At 47.7% G+C, this 24,249-nt stretch overlaps 2 protein-coding genes across 3 annotated transcripts; one reads left to right on the top strand and one right to left on the bottom strand.

Moving 5' to 3' along the window:
- Positions 1-1,552: 1,552 nt before the first annotated feature.
- On the bottom strand, positions 1,553-4,582 carry COA4 (cytochrome c oxidase assembly factor 4 homolog). The gene is made up of 2 exons (XM_077341202.1): positions 4,434-4,582; positions 1,553-2,036 (listed from the first exon to the last, which is right to left on the bottom strand). The coding sequence occupies exon 2, from the start codon at positions 2,024-2,026 to the stop codon at positions 1,775-1,777; it is 252 nt and encodes an 83-aa protein (XP_077197317.1). The 5' UTR covers positions 2,027-2,036; positions 4,434-4,582; the 3' UTR covers positions 1,553-1,774.
- Positions 4,473-23,582, top strand: PAAF1 (proteasomal ATPase associated factor 1). 2 transcript variants are annotated; one of them, XM_077341201.1, is made up of 12 exons: positions 4,473-4,624; positions 7,543-7,583; positions 10,401-10,504; positions 11,240-11,329; positions 11,845-11,943; positions 13,548-13,698; positions 15,070-15,264; positions 16,635-16,726; positions 18,346-18,461; positions 19,796-19,878; positions 21,394-21,476; positions 23,031-23,582. In XM_077341201.1, exons 1-12 carry the CDS (start codon positions 4,572-4,574, stop codon positions 23,106-23,108), a joined length of 1,185 nt encoding a protein of 394 aa, XP_077197316.1. In that variant the 5' UTR covers positions 4,473-4,571; the 3' UTR covers positions 23,109-23,582. The 2 variants fall into 2 exon arrangements, with proteins under 2 accessions (XP_077197316.1, XP_077197315.1); XM_077341200.1 differs by lacking the exons at positions 18,346-18,461; positions 19,796-19,878; positions 21,394-21,476; positions 23,031-23,582 and adding an exon at positions 16,861-17,174.
- The last annotated feature ends 667 nt before the right edge of the window (positions 23,583-24,249 follow it).

Below are 24,249 nucleotides of genomic sequence, written 5' to 3'. Positions count from 1 at the left end.
AGGTTGCCTTCTGGCTCTGTGAGTCACAGGTTTAGTGCCTCTGAACGCAAAGGCCTCAGTCACCATGGCTAGTGGTGTAAAGTGAGATACATTACAACCTTTTTCAACTTTTTAACCATTGAGAAACCCCTGAAACATCCTTCAGGCTTTGAGAAACCATATCATGCAGAATATGGTTGGGAAGCAAAGCTGTTTACATGCCCATGCAGGGCCCTTTCTGGTCCATCACTGGCCATTGGGGGGGGGGTCACTGTTGACCATATATGGTCATATCAGCTACAAAATCCTACAGTGGGAAGGGGCCATCTAGTTTCAACCCCCTGCTCAGCTGATAATTAATTTTTTATAAATGTTTAAAATAATAGTATCATCATAGAGTCCTAGAGTTGGAAGGGGCCTCCTGGGTCATCTAGTCCAACCCCCTGCACTAGGCAGGACACTCCCAACCCTCTCGCTCATCCACTGTCACCTGCCACTCCCTTGAGCCTTCACAGAATCAGCCTCTCCGTCAGATGGCTCTCCAGCCTCTGCTTAAAAATCTCCAAAGATGGAGAACCCACCACCTCCCAAGGAAGCCTGTCCCACTGAGAAACTGCTCTAACCATGTTAAACTTTAATTCAAACCCATTTGAGAAACCCAGAGCTGTCAAGAAACCCTAGTGCTGCACAAAACCCTGGTTGAGAGAGCCTTCTCCAAGATATTTTGTACACTGGAGTGCCATCTTGTGGTTGACAACGTGCCAAAGCGGGTGATGTCATATTCTGTCCCAGAGGGTTGAATTCCTTGAAACCCCGTCATCTGGGGACTAGAGGTTGGAACCTACGAGGTGCAGAAACAACCAAAAGACATCTGAACCTTTCTGCCATCACTGTGTTGGCTGCAGGACAGGAAATTCAGGAGGTTCTACTTTAGCTGTGGCCTGCCCAATAAGCTCTGTCTCTTTATTTGATGTCCACTAGCCTGACCTCCCTGCCATATCTGCTAATCTTATCTCATCAGATCTCAGAAACTAAACCTGGTCAGCCCTGGTTAGGGCTTGGGTGGGAGAGCACTGACGATTTCCAGGGTTGTGATGCAGGGGCAGTCAATGGGAAACCACCTACGTATTGTCGGTTTTCCTGACCCAGGGGGCCCAAGCTAGCCCAGCCTCATTCAGGTCTCAGGAAGCTAAGCAGGATCAGCCCCAGTTAATATCTCGTTGAATCATAGAATCATAGAGTTGGAAGGGACCTCCTGGGTCATCTAGTCCAACCCCCTGCACTATGCAGGACACTCCCAACCCTATCGCTCATCCAATGTCACCTGCCACCCCCCTGAGCCTTCACAGAATCAGCCTCTCTGTCAGATGGCTATCCAGAATCTGTTTAAAAATCTCCAAAGATGGAGAACCCACCACCTCCCGAGTAAGCCTGTTCCACTGAGGAACTGCTCTAACTGTTAAGAACGTCTTCCGGATGTTTAGATGGAGAGATCACTGAGGAAGTCCAGGATTGTAGCCCTTCCCCAAGCTCCAGAACATGCCAAAACTTTGGAAGAAAAAGGACGAGAGGATACGAAGTCCCCGTTTATTTTGGGGAGAAAATATAACGCGCGCTTCTGGTTTTCAAAAACAATGACAGCGCCCTCCGTGCCCAGCTGCTACGATGCATCCTCCACTGGCCACAGGGGCCATTCCTTGGAAACAGGAAGCAGGGCCCAAGAAGGCAGCTTCTGCCTGCTTTGGACTGATTTCCTCTCGAGCTGTGGACGGTGGCCGCCTGTCTGATCCTTCCGTCAGCTCTTGGCCTGGTGCAGCTTCTGCAGCTCTTCCGCCCGCTGTTTCTGGTGCTTGCTCATGCAGTCCTTGAAGCTCTGCACCTGCTGTTGGCACTTGCGCCAGTCCTGGTGCTCGGCCATGCATTCCTGCACTGCGTAATGGAAAGCCGCACAGCCGGTCCGGGAGATCATTTGATCGAAAGGATCCTCTTCCTCTTCCTCACTGGGTTTCCGGCTTCGGTCGTGCCCTGAGGGATAGGGGCCAGACATCGTCTTTGATCTGAAAGGGGAAAAAGGGAGGGGGGGGGTACATCAGAAATATTTGTTGCTGTGTGCAGTGCCAAGAAGAAGAAGAGCTGGGTTTTGTATCCTGCTTTTCACTACCCAAAGGACTCTCAAAATGGCCTACAACGGCCATCTCCTCCTCTCGCTGCAATAAACTCCTTGTGAGGTAGGTGGGGCTGAGAGAGGGTGGCTGAGTTGGATAGAGACCAGCGGTTTCTGGTGTCTGTTCTTTTTCTCTGTTTTTGTGACTCCACCTTTTAAAATTATTATTATCTGATTCCTATAGAATCCTAGAGTGGGAAGGGGCCATCCAGGACATCTAGTTTCAACCCCCTGTTCAATGCAGGATCATCATCAAGCATTCAGGAGAAGGATCTGTCCAGCCCCTGCTTGAAGACGGATAGTGAGGGGGAGCTCCCCACCTCCTTAGGCAGCCCCTTCCACTGCTGAACTAGACTCCTAGAATCCTCGAGTGGGAAGGGCCCATCCAAGCCATCTAGTCCCAATGTCTGCTCAATGCAGTATCAGCTTCAAACATCACTGGCAGTCTTCAAGCAAAGGTTGGATGCACACTTTTCTTGGATGCTTTAGGATGCTTAGGGCTGATCCTGCGTTGAGCAGGGGGTTGGATGGCCTGTATGGCCCCTTCCAACTCTATGATTCAGGATAAGTCTCTGTCCAGCCACTGCTTGAAGACCGCCAGTACCGGGAAGTTCACCACCTCTTTAGGCACCTCCTCAAGTTTACACATGATAACATATATACACATTTTGTTAACTACACTTTATAAACAAGCATTTTTTATTTTAATTTCTTTTACTTTATACCAAAGGAGACCTGAAATGGGTTAGTTTACTCCCCTCTCCTCTACTTTATCATCATGACAACCCTCTGAGGTGGGTTAGGCTTAGGGTGTGTCAGTGTTCTCAGGCCACCCAGCAAGTTTTTAGTGAGGATCTGAAGCTGGGTCTTCTCAAATCACACCCTGACATGCTAACTACTACACTATATCTTAGGCATGTTTATTTAGGAAATAGTAGCATTGAACTCATGCTCGGAAATCTAAGGAAGAGAGCATAATATTGCCATCAGTAAAAGTTAGGGTTGCCAGCTCAGGGTGGTGACATACTTGGGAGATTTGGGGGGGGGTGAAGCTGGGGGATGGCAAGATTTGGAGAGGGGCCTCAGAAGGGCACAATCCACCTTCTGAAGCAGCCATTTTCTCCATGGGAACTTCTTTAATTTTATAATTCTTGCTCTATGTTCACCAATTCGTTTAATGGGCCCAATTGTCTTGCCAGTGGTTGCAATGTTTGCAAATTTGCTTGGGTCACCATACAGGTGAACCTTCATTCACAGCTGAACAGCTTAACCGACCACAACACCCAAAACTGTATGTACCTCTGGATATGTAAATGTCACAAATATGACATTGGCAAGTCAACCAGGCCTATAAATTATGAACTGGTGAGAATAGATCAAGAATCAGATGATAGACGTTCCCATGGTTGAGCAATATGTGCAAGAAACCACCCCTTTGAGGGCTTCATGTCTGTTATATTGAAAACCGGCAGTGCCAAACCATGTCAAAAAAATTCCGCTGAGGAAGGACACCTGTTACATCTTTAAAGTTAATACCTTAGCTCCAAGGGGGTTTAAACGATGAATTAGAACTGCCAGGCTTTTTAAATTTGATTCATTTTCAAAACCTAGAAACTTACAGTGTAGACGTTACAGGTGGAAGTTACAGTGTCAGCGATAGGGTTGTGGGTGTCCTGCATGGTGCAGAGGGTTGGACTAAATGACCCAGGAGGTGCCTTCCAACTGTGATTCTATGATTCTAAGCTCTTGTCACGATGGCCATGCCTTAAAACTTTAATAAATTTAAGAATCAAATGTAATATTGTTTTATGTGGCCATGCCAACTAATCTCTCACCCCGTTCCAGGGCACTATTTCTTGCAAATGTGCACACAGCTTCGTATGTCTGAGTCCAGGGGCACCTTGTAGACCAAGGGTGGCCAAACTGTACCTTTCCAGAATACCATGGACTACAATTCCTATGGGCTCATGGGAATTGTAGTCCACGGTCATCTGGTGAACTACCATTTGGCCACTCGACCAACCAACTTTCATTCCGGGTAGAAACTTCCGTGCGCATTCAAACAATAAGGAGGGTAACAGCAGAAGCACAATACAGACGCTAAGGAAGGGAGAACAGCCTTGCGCACCCCTCCCACACCCCCTTGTCGGCCGCGGTCTCCCATCCCAATTCTCTCCGCGCCCGCTCCTGCTTAGCTTCCCAGCCGCGCCGGACGCCCCGCCCCCCGCGCTACGCAGGCAAAAGTGGCCCTGCCCCTCCGCCCGGGCCGGCCCCGCCCCCTCCTTCCCACCTGGCCTCCGACTCCTGCGGCCCGCCGGGGCCTGCGGGGCTGAGAAGGCGGCCGGAGAGCGTCCGTGGCGGGCGGCGGCCGAGTCGGGGCGGCCGGGGAAGCGGGAGGCGGCTTCCGGGGAGGAGCCGGGCCGGCAAGATGGCGGCGGAGGCGGTGGTGCGGATCCAGAGCGACTGGGAGCAGGTGTTGAGGTGGGCACGCCCCCAGGCCACGCCACGCCCACCCAGGCCCCTGGGAACGCCCCCTTCCTGGCCCCCGGGACCCCCCCCCTCCGGTGGCTTTGTCCTTCCTGGCCTCCCCCCCCCCCGACCCTTTGTGAGATTACAGCCTTCCTCAGTTTCCCTAAAGGGTGATAGCCCCCTCTCCTTCTTCCAGGACCCCGTCTCTTTTCAGGGGTCTCCTAATATCTCAAGGTTGGGGATAGAATCTAAGGGGGGGTGGGGACTGTTCTCTGCCTGGTCATAGGGCTGCCCCCCTGGTTATATGATTGTTTTGAAGCTTGTTGTCAGCCAAGTTGGGAAGAGTGGGGTACAAATTATTATTATTACTATTATTATTATTACTACTACTACCACTACTGATGATGATGAGTAAAATGTTATGCATTTAGTTGAGCCTGACTCTTGGCAATCCTATGGGTCAATCCTATGGGTCACCCCAGTTTTTCATCTTGCACCCTTTCTTTTAGTTGTATATTATTACTACTTGTTGTTAGTTGTGAAGTCGTGTCCGACCCATCACGACCCCATGAACAAGGATCCTCCAGGCCTTCCTGTCCTCTACCATTCCCCGGAGTCCATTTAAGTTTGCACCTACTGCTTCAGTGACTCCATCCAGCCACCTCATTCTCTGTCGTCCCCTTCTTCTTTTGCCCTCGATCGCTCCCAGCATTAGGCTCTTCTCCAGGGAGTCCTTCCTTCTCATGAGGGGGCCAAAGTATTTGAGTTTCATCTTCAGGATCTGGCCTTCTAAGGAGCAGTCAGGGCTGATCTCCTCTAGGACTGATTATTACTACTACTATCGCTATTATTACTATTGTTATTCTGCCTCTGGGTGATAGGGTGCCATCTTCTCTTTCCCTCTTCCTCGGGTTGCCAATTCTGGGTTGGGAAGTTTCTGCACTTTTGGAGGTGGAATCTGGGAAGGGTGGGGGTTGGGGAGAAGAGGGAACTCCATGGGGTATAAAGTCATTGAGCATTCTCCGAAGTGCTCATTTTCCCTAAGTGGACTGACCCCTCATTGCTTGGAGGTCAACTGAAATTCTGAGAGCTCACTTGGAGGGTGTTAAGCCTGCTCCTAAGTATTGACATGTTACAGTCTCATGATCTACCAAGTACTGCAAACCTTAGAATCCCCCTCGTCTGCAAGGTATTAATTGAAGGGAATTAGAGGATGTCTTATGTTTTTAATGTAATTTACTACTACTACTACTACTAATAATAATAATAATAATAAAATGTATAACCTGCCTTCCTCCTGGGACTCAAGGCAGATTACAAATAAAAATGTTTTGAATAATGTTACCACTTGCCCTGAGGTGTACTGGAAGAGCAGACTAAAAAAGTAAAGATTTATTTATTTCCCATATTCTATCCCTAGAGTTTCAGCTGAGCCTCCAAACTCCCATCAAATGTCTTAATCTACCACAATAGTTTCCTTTTTGGCTGCCCTGTGTCTTCAGTAACCCCATCTACAGTCTCGACAAATCCATTAAAGTGGCCCCCATGAGACATCAGCCGCTGCTTCCACCTTGCAGTGGGTGCTGATCACCTGGCTCAGCTCAGGATAGGTACAGGGGCTCCTCCTTCGGTCTTCCCCCAAATCCAACAATTTGATTTAATTGTTCATGACCATCAGCCCCACAAGATGAATCTCTGAAATGGATCTAGTCAGCCTTCCCTCTCACAGATATTCCCGTTTGCTCTTGTTTGAGTTTTTTTTAACCTCCCTTTCGTCAAATGCTTGCCCTCAATAACCCATCCAGTTATGCTGCATGAGCCCCAAAGGACCTTAACATGTGCTCCTGTCCTTGTAAAGCAAAAGACGGGAAGCAGAAACGACCTGTCAGGAATGCAGAGAAGCTGAAAAAACAAGACACTGACAGAGAGGCTACACTTGAATTCTCTAAACAGAGTCTTTTAATTCAGGATGTTTCCAGCAGCAAATGAGTCAGAAGTAAATGAATAGTTGCCAGAAGCACAAGACAGGCTCTGGAGCTCTCCTGAAATTACAGCTGATCTTCAGGTGACTGAGATCAGTTACCCTGGGGGAAATGACAGGTTCAGACAGTGGAGTTTATGGTATTATATCCCTATTAAGAGCTTTATGCTCTCAAACAACGCATCTCCTGGTGGTCCCTGGTCCGAAACAAGTGTACCTTTCATCAACCAGGGCCTTTTCAACCTCTTCAGCCTTGGCCCCTGGTGGAACATTCTAGCAGCTGAAATCCGGACCCCTATGGGACATTGCAGTTCTGCAGGGCCTGTAAAGCTGAGCTGTTCTGCCAGACCTACAATCAACAGGAGGCACCTTCCATTGTTGGCCTCCTGGTCTACCCTGCTCCCCCCATCACCCTTAATCTATTTATCCATAGACAGCTGAATTGCCTTCTTAAGCTGATATTTTTCTAGTTTTTAACAACTGTATTGATATTTCTTTTTGTTTACTGTTGTTAGCTGCTCTGAGCCCACTGAAAAGTGGAGTGGGCGACCTATAAATCGGACTTATAAATAAACATTACATCCCCGTTAATCTTCTTTCCCCTCCCCAAACACTGTCCTTCCCCCAATCTCCAAGAGGAGACAGCATCTCCAAACGGAACTTGGTATCCCTGTTTCCCAGACGTCCCACCCTTGACTCTTCAGGCTGCTGAGTTCAGGGGCTTCACAGGCCGGGATTGCTGAGGAGCAAAAATGGCTACCACTGACCTTGAATTCCATAAGGGGATCGTGTACAGCATTACAGTTTGTGTGGAATTGATTCCAAATAGTGTCACCCCCAAGATGGTATGACACGCAAATCACAGTGTCTTGTGCTGCCGTGCATAGGGGCTGTGTCAGCATCTCCTTCCGGCATTCCCTTTAATGCTGTTATTTTTTCGTCTTTACAGGAAGAACGAGGGAGAGGCTTGGCTGAGCTGCAGGAGCCCAGGTGAGCAAAGTACAATGAGCCCCAGGCCCTGCCGTGGTGCCGGGACTCAATGGGTTGGTGTTCAATCCTGTCATCGCTTGCAGCTTATGGCAAACCCTTGAATTAACAGTCTTCCCAACCTGCTGTTAGCAGCCTTGCTCGGGTTTTGCAAGCTTCCTGGACTGAGTCAGTCTGTCTCCTGTTCCAGCTCTTTAGCATTATCCAGGGTGCACCACAAGGAGGAGAACTAGAATTGTGTTTGTGGTGCGGCCTGCCAAACTATTTTCCATTGGTCAGAAGAGCGTGAATGTCATGCTTTCCAGGGAGATCATAGAATCATAGAGTTGGAAGGGACCTCCTGGGTCATCTAGTCCAACCCCCTGCCCAGTGCAGGAAACTCACAACTCTAACGCTCATCCACTGTCACCTGCCACCCACTTGAGCCTTCACAGAATCAGCCTCTCTGTCAGATGGTTCTCTAGCCTCTGTTTAAAAATCTCCAAAAATCTCCACCTGAGGAAACCTGTTCCACTGAGGAACCGCTCTAACTGTCAAGAACCTCTTCCGGATGTTTAGAAGGAATTTCTTTTGAATTAATTTCATCCCATTGGTTCTGGTCCGTCCCTCCGGAGCAAGAGAGAACAGAGCTCTTTGTGATGGAGTTCTTTGTACTCTTCCCCAGCTGGAACGGAGGGGATAGAAAACAGATTAGCATTTAGGGGGAGTGCCCAGTCTGCCTGCAGAACCATTGTATCTTCTTGGTGTAGAATATTTGTTGTTCGATTTATATACCACCCTCCCAGCGAACTGTCTCAGGGCAGTGAATAACATCACATTCAGTCACAGTAATATGGGGGGAGACGGATGGAGCATAGTGACCGAGTCGCAGTTAATTACTCTCTTGTGCTCTACAACTGGGGGTGCCTCTGCCCATTAGTCTCCAATCTTATTTATTCCTTTTATTATATTTGTTCCCCAAACATATAATCTTATGAACTTAGCTTGTCATTTCTGCATCGTCCTTGAATCCATTGTACATATTCGTTATGTTGCATACTGTTGTATTTCTCACCTTCTGCCTACAGAGGTGTGGGCTGCAAAATTCTGATTTCACCATTGTTAATATTATTATTATTGATTTGATTTATATTTACTATATCTTATTTATATTTATATTTATAACCTGCCCGTCACTCAACGTCTCAGGCCAGCTAGCAAACGTTAAAATACAGCATAACATATGTTAAGAACGTCATAAAGCCGTAGAATCATAGAATTGGAAGGGGCCATAGACGCCATCTAGTTCAACCCCCTGCTCAACGCAGGATCAGCCCTAAGCATCCTAAAGCATCCAAGAAAAGTGTGTCTCCAACCTTTGCTTGAAGACTGCCAGTGAGGGGGAGCTCACCACCTCCTTAGGCAGCCTATTCCACTGATGAACTACTCTGACTGTGAAAAATTTCTTCCTGATATCTAGCCTATATCATTGTACTTGCAGTTTAAACCCATTACTGCGTGTCCTCTCCTCTGCAGCCAGCAGAAACAGCATCCTGCCCTCCTCCAAGTGACAACCTTTCAAATACTTAAAGAGGGCTATCATGTCCCCTCTCAACCTCCTTTTCTCCAGGCTGGACATTCCCAAATCCCTCAACCTATCTTCATAGAGCTTGGTAGATTGATATGAAACATAAATAGTCCAACTAGGATTAATAAAGCTCACAAAAGCACGCACAAATGAATATACCAACTGGACAAATGAATATGCCAACTTACGGTGCTAAGTCAGACAGCTCCCCCCACTGGTTCTGAAAAGGGTAAACTGACGTTGTGAACTGTTTTAAAGTAATTTTTATATTGTTCTTCTGCAGCCTTTCTCAACTTTTTTACCATTGAGAAACCTCTGCAGCATTCCTCAGCTTTCGAGAACCTCCAGAAATGGCGCGATGGTGCAGAATAGGGTTGGGAAGCAGAGCTGTGGACACGCCCACCCGAGGCCCCTCCCCTTCCCACCCCCTCCAGGCCCCTCATTGGCTATTTTGGGAGGGGAGGGCGGGTTGACATGATTATATCATCTGATAAATGTTAAACAGATTTTTAAAAATATATAAAAATTAATTAACTCCCATCCATTTTTAATTTTTATTTTATTTATTACATTTTTATACCACCCTTTCATATGGCTCATGAGCCTCTTGTGGCGCAGAGTGGTAAGGCAGCGATATGCTGTCTGAAGCTGTCTGCCCATGAGGTTGGGAGTTCAATCCCAGCAGCCGGCTCAAGGTTGACTCAGCCTTCCATCCTTCCGAGGTCGGTAAAATGAGTACCCAGCTTGCTGGGGGGTAAACGGTAATGACTGGGGAAGGCACTGGCAAACCACCCCGTATTGAGTCTGCCATGAAAACGCTAGAGGGCGTCACCCCAAGGGTCAGACATGACTCGGTGCTTGCACAGGGGATACCTTTACCTTTACCTTTACCTTCATATGGCTCAGGGTGGTTTGCATAAAACATCATTAAACCTTTCCAGGACTATCTACAAACTCCAGGGTTTCATGAAACCCTGGTTGAGAAATCCTGTTCTACTGACTGTTATGAACCGCTATGAGACCACTGGCCTGATAGGGGCAGGTTATAAATCCGACAAATAAATACAATGAATAAATAAATAGATAAATAAATAACAGCTTGATGCCCCCATTTAGGAAGTGCTGAACGTGAGACATTGAAAATGGAGTTTTAAACTGCGCTTGAGAAACAAGTCAAAGCCTAAACCACGCTTACAGCTTTGTTAGAGTAATGAAATGCCAAATTGTTTTCTGTCTGCCTTTCTGTGCTGCAGGAAAATCAACTTTGTACGGCACCCTGACTTGCCAGGGGGTAGGCTCGGATGGAATTCCCGAAATCACAGCCTCTGAAGGATTTCTTGTAAAAGAAGTAACAAAGGTATTTCTTTTTGGTCTTTGTGGCCTAGGGGTAGACGAAATCAGGGAGCCTGTCAGCTAGCAATAGAATTTCTGCACCAGCCAGGTACCAGCTGATGAGCGGAACTCAAGAATATGGTGTAATTCATATAAGAACCAACTCTTCTCTTCTTCTTCAGTAATCTCAGGGCTCTCTCAGCCCCACCTCCCTCAAAGGGTGTCTGTTGTGGGGAGAGGAAGGGGAAGGCGACTGGAAACCGCTTTGAGCCTCCTTTGTGTAGAGAAAAGAGGCATCTAAGAACCATTTCTTCTTTCTTTCTTCTTTCTTCTTTCTTCTTCTTGTGACCCCCAACCCTAAAACGATGCAAGTGTTCTTTCACAGAAATTAAACTGAAACTGACCAATGACGTGAAGATCCATTGTTCATGATTATATATACATTGGTTATAAATTGTATATAAATTGGCGGGCAACAGTGGTGGTGCCCCCCCCCCCCCCGACAAGCTGCTTGCCCTGCTGCAACCCCTGTGAAAGGGTTGTTCGGCCCCCAAACGGATCCTGACCCACAGGTTGAGAAACCCTGCCCTAGACCTATATGTATGGACTGGTCACTCCCATTTCATGGTGTTTGAAGATGGCTGCATGCACACAAGAGCTTATACCTTGCATGGAACTCAATTAATGGTGTCTTTGAATTCCAATTTCAGACTGTGATCAGTTTTAATATTCTTTCTCTTTTCTTTTTGACCTGCCCCAGAAAAGCCTTCTGGTATCTTGCCCTCGTGAAAACACCTCAACACGGTTCCGAGCACCCTACACAAGCTTTTGTCGCATCCACCAAAAAAGTGTAAGTTTTCAATGAGGGGGCTTCTGCGGCAGGAGTCCTTTGACAGGACCCCAATAGCTATAGGAGAGTTATAAGAAGAAGACCTGGCGCTTGAGATTGCCCCTTTTCTGCCAGCTTCTTGGGCATGCATGCGTGTGTGGCTGCAGCATGGCCCAGATTCTGTGAAGGAAATCAATCTTCATTCTGTCTAGAGAGAGCCTAGAAATGTCTTTGCTTGTTACCGGCCTCCCTGCCAAGAGGTAAAGCACTCGCTCAGTTCATTTCCTAGTATCTCTAATGAAAAGATTAGAGATAAGATGGAAGGATATCAGAGGACGGAGCAGAGTTGTTTTCTGTTGCCCCGAAATTAGTTCAAAAGAATTTTTGGCTAAACCTCCGGAAGAAGTTCCTGACAGTCAGAGCGCTTCCTCGGCTGCAGGTGTCCGTATGTTGAGCAACATCTGTTCACGATTCCGTACGCCTCTAGTTAAGTTTTTAATCCATCTTGAAAATTTTCTTTCCCCTCTCCTTTTTAGGTCACCTGTCTCGACCTTTCCAGTGGCGGCGGGCTCGGCGTCTCCACCAGCGCCGATGGGACAATGAAAATCTGGCAGGCTGCCAATGGAGAAATCCGAGTAAGATTTTGAGCGGGGCCTTGGCCAAAAGCTGCATTTCATTGTGGGCTGCCCAGAGGCGCCTAGGGTCTCTGATGCTGGGGTGGAGGTGGCCTCACCCCAGGGAGATCATCTGCAGTCAAAGCATGGCAGGAACTCTGTCCAGGTCAGGAGAGCCAGGCAGCAGTGAGCTGTCCTTGTGAAGGAGTAGTTACTTGGGGTGTAGGCCAGCTTGGTGTAGGGGTTAAACTGCGATGACCTTGAGCTAGTTACTGTTTGCTAAGAGCTCTTCTTTCGGAGCTGTTCTAACAGAGCTCTCTCCGCCCCACCGACCTCACAGGATGTCCATTGTGGGGAGAGGAAGGGAATGGTGTTTGTAATTCTTGGTCTTAAGAGCGGTGGTTCCCCCCTCCTCCACATGCAGCCAGCTAGGTGACTTTGAGCCAGTTTTCTCAGGGCTGTTACTGCAAAGCAGTTCTCTTAGAGCTCTCCCAGCCTCCCCTACAGTTTGTTGCGGAGAGAGGAAGGGGAAGGGGTTTGTCAGCTGCTTTGAGACTCCTTCAGGGAGTGAAAAACAAGGAACAAAAATCCCCAGCTCTTCTTCTTGGCCCGCCTCACAGGGAAAGGCTAGGAATAAGGAAGGACGGAAGAAATGGGCTTGGGCTCAAAGGGATTGGATGGGGAGAAACAGGAGGAGGAAGAGCTCTGAAGAGCGGGACAGAAGCAGGTCAAGCCTGTGAGGCGGGCTGAGGAGGATAAGGAAGGGGCTCAGTTGACATGCGGCAGAGGACAGCTGCAGACAGAGAGGCAACCCGGAAAGCAGATCCTGGGAGAATTCTTCCTCGCGGAGGCTGGAGGGAGAGCGAGCAAGGCAGAGCCTGAGAAGGGTCCCACGGAACACCTGCAGGGTTGGCAGCCACACCGGCATTTTGGGCCCAACCCACCTCCACCAGGCTGCTTTGCGGCATGCCTCAGCGCTGCCCATGTCTGCCACCATGCTTGGCACTCACCAGGCCAACATGACACCCATGGGTGCTCACAGACACCTTTCCCTGGTGCCTGCCCAGTGTTCTTTGGAGGAAGTCAGGGCCAGGTGGGGCTTTTGCCCACCAGGGCTTCTGATTGGCTGGGACGGTTGTGCTGCTGCCACAGCACAAGGATCCACACTGCGTGACTGAAGTCATGTACCTGCGGGGAAATATTTTTAAATCACACGGTCGTTTTAAAGGGCATCCTGTTAGACAAAGCTGCTTTCTGAGATGTTGAAGAGTTACACTTTACAAATTGTGCTTGGCCCCACCCACCTTGCGGCAGCCATTTTGTGCTTGGCCCCGCCCATTGGAGCAGCCATTTTGTGGTATCACCCAACATTTGGCAGCAGGCTACAGGCTCAAAATGGTGAGGACTCAAGGCTTATAGACATTTTCAGCATGCTCTTTGTTGCTGGGCACTCCCCGGTTATTTTATTATAGTGCTTCGTAACCACAAGCTGACCGTCATTGCCATGGAGTTTTGGAGCTTTTGGCCTGCCAGATAGGTAGACGTAGGTTGGTATTTAATGCTTAATTAAGGATGAGAGGAGAATCTTAGCTGAGGCTCTGACACTTTGGGGGCTTTTCTCCTAGAGACGCTTGGAAGGCCACGTGTACGACGTGAACTGCTGCAGGTTTTTCCCATCGGGCCTCGTGGTCCTGAGTGGGGGGATGGATGCGCAGCTGAAGATCTGGTCGGCAGAAGATGGTCGTTGTGTTGCAACTTTTCAGGGGCACAAAGCAGGTACAGAAAACCGGAAGTAACCTGCCATCACCTGTAGGATGTGCGGGTTGGAAGAGATGGTTTCTGTAGCTCGGTGGCAGAGGCTCAGCTTGGCACGCAGAAGGTCCCAAGTTCAGTCCCCGGCATCTCCAGTTGATTCAAGTAGGTAGATTTAAGTGGGTGTTGGTCTGAAGCAGTAGGACAGAAGGGCACTTTGAAGACCAACAACGTTGTTCAAGGTGTAACCGTTTGTGTGCAAGCACGCTTCTTCAGATGTATTGAAATGGAAGTAGATTCAGGTGGGTCACCTTGTTGATCTGAAGCAGCAGAATAAGGTTCAAGTCCAGGAGCTCCTTAAAGGCAGCAAAGTTCTGTTCAAGGTGTAAATGTCCATGTGCATGCACACTTCCTCAGCTGACACCCTGAATAAAACTGTTCTGACTGAGCAGTAATCTCAGGGCTCTCTCAGCCTCCCCTCCCTCACAGGGTGTCTGTTGTGGGGAGAGGAAGGGAAGGAGATTGGAAGCCGCTTTGAGACTCCTTCGGGAAGAGAAAAGCAGCATATAAGAACCAACTCATCTTTCAGTAATCTCAGGACTCTCTCAGCCTCCCCTCCCTCACAGGGTGTCTGTTGTGGGGAGAGGAAGGGAAGGAGATTGGAAGCCGCTTTGAGACTCCTTCGGGAAGAGAAAAGCAGCATATAAGAACCAACTCATCTTTCAGTAATCTCAGGACTCTCTCAGCCTCCCCTCCCTCACAGGGTGTCTGTTGTGGGGAGAGGAAAGGGAAGGCGAATGGAAGCCGCTTTGAGACTCCTTCGGGTGGGGAAAAGCGGCATATAAGAACCAACTCTTCTTCTTCTTCAGTAATTTCGGGGCTCTCTCAGCCTCTCCTCCCTCACAGGGTGTCTGTTGTGGGGAGAGGAAGGGAAGGTGACTGTAAGCCGCTTTGAGCCTCCTTCGGGTAGAGAAAAGTGGCATAGAAGAACCAACTCTTCTTCTTCTTCAGTAATCTCAGGGCTCTCTCAGCCTCACCTCCCTCACAGGGTGTCTGTTGTGGGGAGAGGAAAGGGAAGGCGAATGGAAGCCGCTTTGAGACTCCTTCGGGTAGAGAAAAGCGGCATAGAAGAACCAACTCTTCTTTGTTGCCCTTCAAGGGGCCCCTGGGCAAAACTTCATTCTACTTTAACAAAATGTTATAATAGTTACTGAAAGTCTTATTTCACATCACCCACCGCCAGGTCCCTTTATGTTCGGTTTTGATCGTGGGATCACCTCTCAAACTTCTGCAACCTTTTTGGGGTGCCTGTTGCCCTGGCAACTTACACCGGCTCAAGGATTCTCCTGACAAGCTCCGCTTTTTCTCACCAACGGCTCCTTTCCTCCGCTGCAGGGATCTTGGACACGGCCATCGTGGACCGAGGGAGGAACGTCGTGTCCAGCAGCCGGGACGGCACTGCCCGCCTCTGGGATTGTGGGAGATCGGCCTGCCTAGGGACAGTGGCCGAGTGCGGCTCCCCGGTCAACGGCATCGCTGTGGGGAATGCAGACAACACCTTGAATCTGGGCTCTCCTGAAACAGCGCCTAGTAAGTGCCAGGAGCCAAGCGTCTCCCTCTCTCCTTAAGAGTGATGTTTTAGAGCAGGGGTAGTCAAACTGCGGCCCTCCAGATGTCCATGGACTACAATTCCCATGAGCCCCCTGCCAGCATTCGCTGGCAGGGGCTCCTGGGAATTGTAGTCCATGGACATCTGGAGGGCCCCAGTTTGATTACCCCTGTTTTAGAGTTTAGGTTTAAAAGGCACATTGGGGTGGGGTGGGAAGTTGTCGATCTGTTTTGTGTGGTGCATGTTGTAGGGAGGGAGAAAGGAGAGTGTGCACAGAAGTGGCCAAACGGTGGCACTCCAGATGTCCATGGACTACAATTACCATGAGCCCCTGCTGGCATGGACATCTGGAGCGTCACCTTTTGGCCATCCCTGAGCTAAGGTTCAGTGGCGTCTTATTAAAAGGTCATTTATAAGATGTTACCTTTATGGATCTTCGATACTAATAGACCCAAATTATATGACAAAATATAAAATATAAGGTATATAAAATATAAGGCTTCGGTAGTGGGTTGAACATAGAGCCTCTTGTGGCGCAGGGTGGTAAGGCAGCAGACATGCAGTCTGAAAGCTCTGCCCATGAGGCTGGGAGTTCAATCCCAGCAGCCGGCTCAAGGTTGACTCAGCCTTCCATCCTTCAGAGGTCGGTAAAATGAGTACCCAGCTTGCTGGGGGGTAAACGGTGATGACTGGGGAAGGCACTGGCAAACCACCCCGTATTGAGTCTGCCATGAAAACGCTGGAGGGCGTCACCCCAAGGGTCAGACATGACTCGGTGCTTGCACAGGGGATGCCTTTACCTTAGTGGGTTGAAGACTTTATTTGTATCCCGGGGGGAAAAAAACAATTCAGAAATAAGTTTACTGAGGAAGTAAAATACGAAAATGAGGTTTTATACCTAGGAACTCGTTCTGGATAAAACTTTTTGCCATTGCCAGCTTGGAAATTTCTTTCTGTTTATTTTTCTTTAGCTAAAGCAGTAAGTTCTGCCATTTCAGCCAGTTCTCCCATCTTGAGCAACCATTCCTCAATTGTGGATTAATAAGTAGCTTTTCCATTTCTGAGCATAGAACAATGTCCCAGATTAAGGATTCTGCCTGTTTCCCGGTTTTATCCGATCCTTCCTCTAAGGAGCTCAGAGCAGCGGACATGGGTCTCCCTGTTTTCATTTTATCACCACGACTGCCCTGTGGGGTAGGCCAGTATGAGTAGAAGTGCCTGGCCCATGTTCATCCTGCAGGAGCACTGGCTGAGTGGGGAATTCGAACCTGGGCCTCCAAGTTTTCAGCCTGACACTTTGACCTCCAAAAGGGATACAGCCCGACAATTGTGTTACATCTCTTCAAAACAGGCGAGCGAGAGGTTGGGACGGAGGGGAAACTCCTGCTGCTGGCCCGGGAAGACAAGAAATTCCAGGGGGTGGGACTGCACAGCCGACAGCCCGTAAGTCATCTCTTTTAACGCCGTTTGATTTTTAGAAGAAGAGCACGAGTTTGTTTTTATGCCCTGCTTTTTCTCTACCCGAAGGAGTCTCAAAGCGGCTTCCAGTCGCCTTCCCTTTCCTCTCCCCACAACAGTCACCCTGTGAGGGAGGGGAGGCTGAGAGAGCCCTGGCGGGAGTGCTCTGCGAGAACAGCACTATCAGGACTGTGACGAGCCCAAGGTCACCCAGCTGGCTGCATGTGGAGGAGCCCGGCTTGCCATACCGGAAGCTGCCGCTCTCAACCACTACACCAAGATGGCTCCCATTAGATTTACTTCCAGAGATTTAGTTTAATTCATTATTTTAATTTATGTGGTGACCTTGTTTATGTCTTGCTTCCCTTCCCCGTGTGGGGAATCCAGAGCAGCCTACATCTTCTAAACCAGGGGTAGTCAACCTGCGGTCCTCCAGATGTCCATGGACTACAATTCCCAGGAGCCCCTGCCAGCAAATGCTGGCAGGGGCTCGTGGGAATTTTAGTCCATGGACATCTGGAGGACCGCAGGTTGACTACCCCTGTTCTAAACAACCTTGTCAGGTTAGTTAGGTGTCAGTGGCTCAAGAGCATAGAAGAGCAGGAATTAGAACCTGGGTCTCCCAGACTGTAGTCCAACCCTTAAACGTCTTAAAGAGGGCAACGATTTACTCTCTGCTGCTACAGTGGGCCAGATGAGACAATGGCTCAGTGGAAGAGCATCTGCTTTGCATGCAGAAGGTCCTAGGTTCAATCCCCGGCACACGTAGTGATTTTTTTTTTAATTCAAGGGAGCTTTTGGGCATGTGGTTCTCGATCTGAAATAATTCTGTCCTTCATGTCACCTCTGTTCCATCTCTTTTTGTGGCAAGTATGAACTGGGCAGGGCTAGAACATAAAAGAAGCCATGCTAGATGACATGATAGCTCTCTTTAAGAATTTGAAAGGTTGTCGCTTGGAGGAGGGCAGGATGCTGTTTCTGCTGGCTGCAGAGGAGAGGACACACAGTAATGGGTTTAAACTTCAAGTACAACGATATAGGCTAGATATCAGGGGAAAAAAGTTTTACAGTCAGAGTAGTTCAGCAGTGGAATAGGCTGCCTAAGGAGGTGGTGAGCTCCCCCTCACCAGCAGTCTTCAAGCAAAGGTTGGATACACACTTTTCTTGGATGCTTAAGGATGCTTAGGGCTGATCCTGCGTTGAGCAGGGGGTTGGACTAGATGGCCTGTATGGCCCCTTCCAACTCTAGGATTCTATGGATCAGGCCAGTGGCCCATCCAGTCCAGCACTCTGTGTCCTAGGGCCAAAACCCAGGGGCCACCAGGAGGTCCACCAGCAGGACCAGAAGTCCAGATTCCCCCCTCCACTGTGGCCCCCCAAGGACCAAGAAGACAGAGCATCCCTGCCCAGATAGTGTTTCCTGTATGCCTTTTGGCTGAGTGCCACTGAGGGGCCTTTGCTTCACATGTTTTTCCAATCCTGAACTGTTCTGTTCCTTGTCAAAGTCCCATTTGCACAGGTCTCTGGGGGGGCAGCATATGTGTACTCTAACCAAATAATGGCTCCCTTCCAGGGAATCACAGCCTCGTTTCCTTCCTTCTCAGGTTTTCCTCTTTGTCGGCTCTGATGCATTCAACTGCTGTATATTCCTCTCGAGCATCTATCTCCTGGCAGGGGCACAGGATGGGAACATATACCAGCTGGACGTCAGGAATACCAAGTGAGTGTGCTTTGAGGCCTGGTTGCCACTTTGGTCTGGCTACTTCCTACACTGGTTTGTGAATGTAGATAAATGAGGAAGGGGGAGAGATAATTACACAGGAGGGTCCGTTCTTACACCTTTCTGAAGTCATATCAGTGGGCTAGAAGAAGAAACAGAGTTGGTTTTTATACCACACTTTTAACTGCTTGAAAAAGTCTCAAAGCGGTTTCCAATTGCCATACCTTTTCTCTCACCTACCATCCCACAGTGGTAACCAGCAACTCCCTGGTTAGGCAAGGAAGGGCCACAAGAGATAAACACTGGCACAACCACTCCCCATCTGCCTAAGTTCATAAAATCAGCATTTCTGTCAGCTGACTCTGCTTAAAAACTTTCAAAGATGGAGAACCCACCAACTCCCGAGGAAGCCTGTTGCACTGAGAAACCGCTCTAATGCTCAGGAACTTCTTCCGGATGTTTAGGCGAAAATTCTTTTGAATTAATTTCATCCCATTGGATCTGGTCTGGCCCCCTGGGTTACTGGACGAACCCTTGCCAGGCTGCTTTTGTGCTGAGCAGGGGGTTGAGCGAGATGGCCTGGGCACCCCCTTCCAATTTTATGATTCTTTTCCATTGCAGCCTTCTGAATCATTTTGTTGAAGGTTTTCAGGGTCAGAGTCAGCTGGTTATTGTGGGTTTTCTGGGCTGTGTGACTATGGTCTCTTAGATTTAGGCCCTGCCATATTGCCAGTCTCTGTGGCTGGCATCTTCAGAGATAGGACACAGCAAGATGGATGCTTTAGGATGCTTTGGTCTGATCCTGCATTGAGCAGGGGGTTGGACTAGATGGCCTGTATGGCCCCTTCCAACCCTATGATTCAATGATTCTAAGATGTGGCTGGCACCTTCAGAGGTAGGACATGACACAATGGCACAGAGAGATTCTGGACTTGCCATCTCCTGCCTCTCCACCTGCAGCCAACTGGGCAACCTTGGACCTCTCACAGTTTTCCCAGAGCTCTTTCAGCTCTGCCTACCTCACCGGGCGTCTGTTGTGGGGAGAGGAAGGGCAGGTGATTGTAAGCCGCTTGGGAACTCCTTTGAGTGGTGAAAAGTGGGGTATGAAAACCAACTCTTCTACTACTATCTAAAATCATCAACTCCAAATCTAAAAAAGAAATTCACTCTTAATACCCAAAGCTGAAAATCATCGGTTCCCTTTCCCTCCCTTTCCTATATAGACTCAATAAGGGGTGTCTTATTAGCCATGCATATCGCTAATGTCTTATCTCTCACTGAAGAAGTGTGTTTAGCCATCGCAAAGTCTGCGTTTCTCTTGCTCTTCTCTGTAGGGCTCCGGTTCGCATCATTCAAAGATCTGGAGCGCCGGTGCTTTCCCTGCTTCCATACAAAGATGGATTTATTGCCAGCCAAGGTAGCGCTCCTTTTTCTAGGTTTACTTTATTTGCAACTCACCCGTCTCCCCAGCAGGGGGGCACCAAGACGGCCCGTGTCATCCTCCTCTCCTCCATTTTAGCCTCACAACAGCCTTGTGAGGCAGGCTAGACTGAGAGAGATTATAACTGGCCCAAGGTCACCCAGTGAGCTTCCATGGCCGAGTGGGATTCGAACTTGGGTCTCTCTGTTATTTCTCTCTTAGTCACTATCCCACATACACTTCTCGTCACTCCCAGCCCACAGAGGAAGGTGCTTCCACCAAGAATTTGAGCCCTTTCAGGGAATGGCAGGGTGAAAGTCAAAAAAAATTAAAATAAAGACTTTTCAGCAAAATGCCAGGTCCTGAATGCAATTGTGGTGCAGCCCACCCAGGAATGTGAGCATCGTGCTTCCCAGGGAGATGTGACAGAGCTCTCTGAACTCTTCCCCAGCCACAACTGAGTGCATTGAAAACTTAGATATTCCTGTTTAAGGGGGCTCGCCCAATTGGTTTGCGTAACTGTTGCGCCTATTTGGCTACAGATTTTACATTATATGGTTCATGTGGATGCTTAGGGCTGATCCTGCATTGAGCAGGGGGTTGGACTAGATGGCCTGTATGGCCCCTTCCAACTCTTTGATTCTATGATTCTGTGTGTGAAACTCTGCCAGACAATAAGTAATATTTATTTATTTATAATTCAGCTTCTGTACCGCCACTCCCAAAAAGGCTCATGGTGGTTCACAACACAGATATAAAACCCCATAAAAACAATACTAAAACCCCCAATTAATCCCCTTGATGGCAAAACCCCCTCCCCCCCCTTCCCGGCTCATAGATCTAGCTAGGAGGAGCTACGTGAGGAAAGCTCTGTAGACAAAACCTCTGCTGGGCCTTCAGGGGGCTCAACGGCCCCTTTAAGGGTACGACAGCTTTTGCGTGTTTGACTTTTGTGGCAATGTCGAGGTGGCCTTCTGATTCTGGAGGCTGAATTTAACGCCTGTGTGTTAATTTGTCTCTTTAAGTGCGTGGGCAAGACATTGATTCATTCTGCTGAATTAGGTTTCTTCCTGAAAAGTTTGCTTACATAAAAAAAGAAAGACTGTTGGAAAATATTTTTAAAAGAAAAAAATGAGAGATGCCTAGAAAAGAGGTATAGAAGTGTGACTACAAAGAACAGACTTATTGAAAACATTGTAAGAAATGTCTTAAGTTTCCTTTTGACCTTAATGTACAGTAATCCTTGCTGCTTTAGACTGAAGGTTTTTTTCCCCTGTTACTTCAAGATTAAATGTCATTAATTTTCTTTAGTCTTGAAACTCAAGACCCAGTCAATCAGTTTTATCACTGTACTGCAAGAAATCTATAAAAGGTTTCCAGCAAGGAATTTTTGCTTAATCTGTTTTTGACATACGTAGTTCCGCTCAGTGGCCAAATGCAAGGCTTTCAATGCAAACCCCAGAAGCATCCGATCTTTTCAAACAGTGACTGTTCCCCTGTGCCTGTTTCCAGGTGACGGAACCTGTTTCATTCTGCAGCAAGACCTCGATCACATCGTAGAGCTCACTGGAGCAGACTGTGACCCTGTGTACAAGGTACTGTGTGGGTTTTTTGTTACAAAAGTCTTTTCCTAGTTGGGAGAAAGTTGTTGTTGTTAGGTGCGAAGTCATGTCCGACCCACCTCTAGGCCAGAGGTAGTCAACCTGTGGTCCTCCAGATGTCCATGGACTACAATTCCCAGGAGCCCCTGAAACTGAAGCAGGTATGGAGGTGGGTCGTGTAGATAGTACAGCTGGCAGGGGCTCATGGGGATTGTAGTACATGGACATCTGGAGGACCACAGGTTGACTACCCCTGCTCTAGGCCTTCCTGGCCTCTACCATTCCCCGGAGTCCCCGGAGGAAAGTCCTTTTGAACAAAAGCAATTCAATTTGAGTCCCAGAGCACTTTTGAAACTAATGAGTTTTCCAGAGTATAACCTTTCAAGAGTCAAAGCCCTCTTTGTCAGACAGGAACGACAAGAGCACAAAGTTAAAACAGTGCTCAGCTCTGAAGGACAGAGCCCCAACGGGAAAATGAAGCACAGATGTATAACTCCAGTTTTAAACAACGTCTTGCTCACAATCATGTACCATCTAAAAACTGCAAAATAAAGAAATATTAGCGACCCTATCGCAGCCCTTCAGGTATCTGTATTTCATCCATCTTGCCCACATGCTCTAACAGCCCGTGAGCTGCTAGAAAACCTCCCAGAAGGTTTGAGCCGGTCACGACATTGTATATGAAACAGTTGAAAGAATGAGAAAGAATTAGAGTCACTTTATATTTGAAATAATACCAATGAAGAAGAAAGAAACTGAAAACGGGGAATAGAATTATATAGTTTATACGGATTCCATTTTGGTGGCTATTGTTTGGTTCTACTTCATATTATTTGGAAGAACCAACACTTCCCTACAAGGGAATTTCAAGTTGTGAACATTTAAAAAGAATAACAACAAAAAAAAGGAGAATTAAGATCAGCCAACTGGCCAGAGTTTTTTCTCATTTTCTTATTTTTTTCAAGGCAGGAGCCGAGAATGTGACATTTAGCTTTTGGAGGGGAGATCATCTGTCTGTTAGTTGGAAGGGGGGGAGCAGAAAAGGTGATAAAGTATTCTAGAGAGTCCCCATGATTTTGACCCACTGATTGGATCTGAAGTATCACCTGATCTCTGGAGGGTCAAAGGTATAATCGAACAAAAGAGGAGGCTGACCTGGCGATGGTAGAAGACCAGGGTATACTGTGGACTATGCTGAGTCATTGAACTCTTTAACTTCTGCGCTTCCATGCTGGAATTTTGTGACTGTATCCTCTGAAGCTACTGTCAGAGAAATCAGTAATATTGTTTTTAACTATTTTTAACGTTTCCTAGCCTTTTTAAAATGTCTAGGGATTTTTGTGTACATTTGGCTTCCAGCACCCACAGACTTGAGTTCCATTGGCCTGTCAGAGGCTCAAAGGGACTCTGGGCTGGGTCTTGACCCCTGACATCCCTAACCATCAGGGTGCTTAGAAGAGCCAATTGGCTTGTCTTCTCCTTCTCTCCTCGTGGAGGCGAGCACAGCTGGACTCTTTTCATACACCTCTTTTTCTACCATCTTTCTAGGTGGCAACCTGGGAGAAGCAAATCTATACGTGCTGCAGAGATGGCCTAGTGAGGAGATACCATCTTTCAGACCTCTGACCGGATTGGAGCTGCCAGCGTGGGCCACAGACAACAAGACGATGAACATGAAAAACATGTTTCACAAGAAGCCATACTAGTGCCGTGTTTCCAGTGCCGTGTTGTACAGTGATGCAATTGGAACACACACACACACTTGTGAATTCCTAGCTCAAGCCGTAGGCAAACTTTCCCTTAAGGGATCTAAAAAGCAAAAATGTTTGTGGAAGTTTACATTTCTGTTGAACCACACAGCGTAAGAAGACTTGTTGGTATTTAAGGCCCCTTTTTCATATCAGCAGAACTTCATTTTCTCGTCCATTTTGCAACCTCTTCGGTTCCTAGGAGTGGAAAATCGAGGCCAGCAGCCTTCAATAAAGGGATGTTTTTTGTAAAGCTTTCATTTCCTGCCTTCCTCCAGAATTGTATTTCCAGGCCCGTTCTCCAACAAACACAGGGGCCATATTAGGTTTATTAAAGTCGTTTTGAGCTCAAGCTGTTCTTTTTAAAAACTTAATTTGTTCCGACAGGCCATTGATCGCTTTATTCTGAATCCTCCATTCTGGCTGTTCTTTGCCACTCCTGTTTGGTTCCAGACACAATTATAGGGGATAGACGTGCGTGTGTGTTTTATCTTTCTGAGTCGTCCTTAGTCTTTCAACAATAAGAGGCTGATGTTCAGCCTTCAGAACTGGTTACCTAATGTAGGCATAAAAATGGCTTCAACTGCAAGGTCGAAGCACAATTTATTTTTTAACCTGCCTAAACATATAGATTGTACTATCCACAAAAGAGAAACAGATGTGCAGTAACCCCCTAAATTGTGATTCCAATCCAATCCAATGCAATAGTTTCTACCAAAGTCATGATATCTCTTGGAAAGTTTTTCCTTCACGTGGAGCTTACTATTAGTTCTAAAAGTACTGTCAATATAATTTCAAATTCAAAATCAGATCATAAATGACTATAAGGATATAATTTAAGTATTTAAAAAATAAATTAGTTTCTACGTACCCCTTTGAACCCCTTTAAACCTGAATAATCTGATTTGACCTCATTTGGTTTCCAATGTCTTCTAGTTCCCCTATCTGTCATTATAAAACAAAGTGGATGGATTTCCATTCTGTGCAGCTAAATGTGGTACCTTCCAAGGAGGTGGATC

The sequence above is a fragment of the Paroedura picta genome, chromosome 6, assembly GCF_049243985.1.
Source record: "Paroedura picta isolate Pp20150507F chromosome 6, Ppicta_v3.0, whole genome shotgun sequence".
Taxonomy (NCBI): Eukaryota; Metazoa; Chordata; class Lepidosauria; order Squamata; family Gekkonidae; genus Paroedura; species Paroedura picta.
This window is presented reverse-complemented; position numbering and strand designations above follow the sequence as displayed.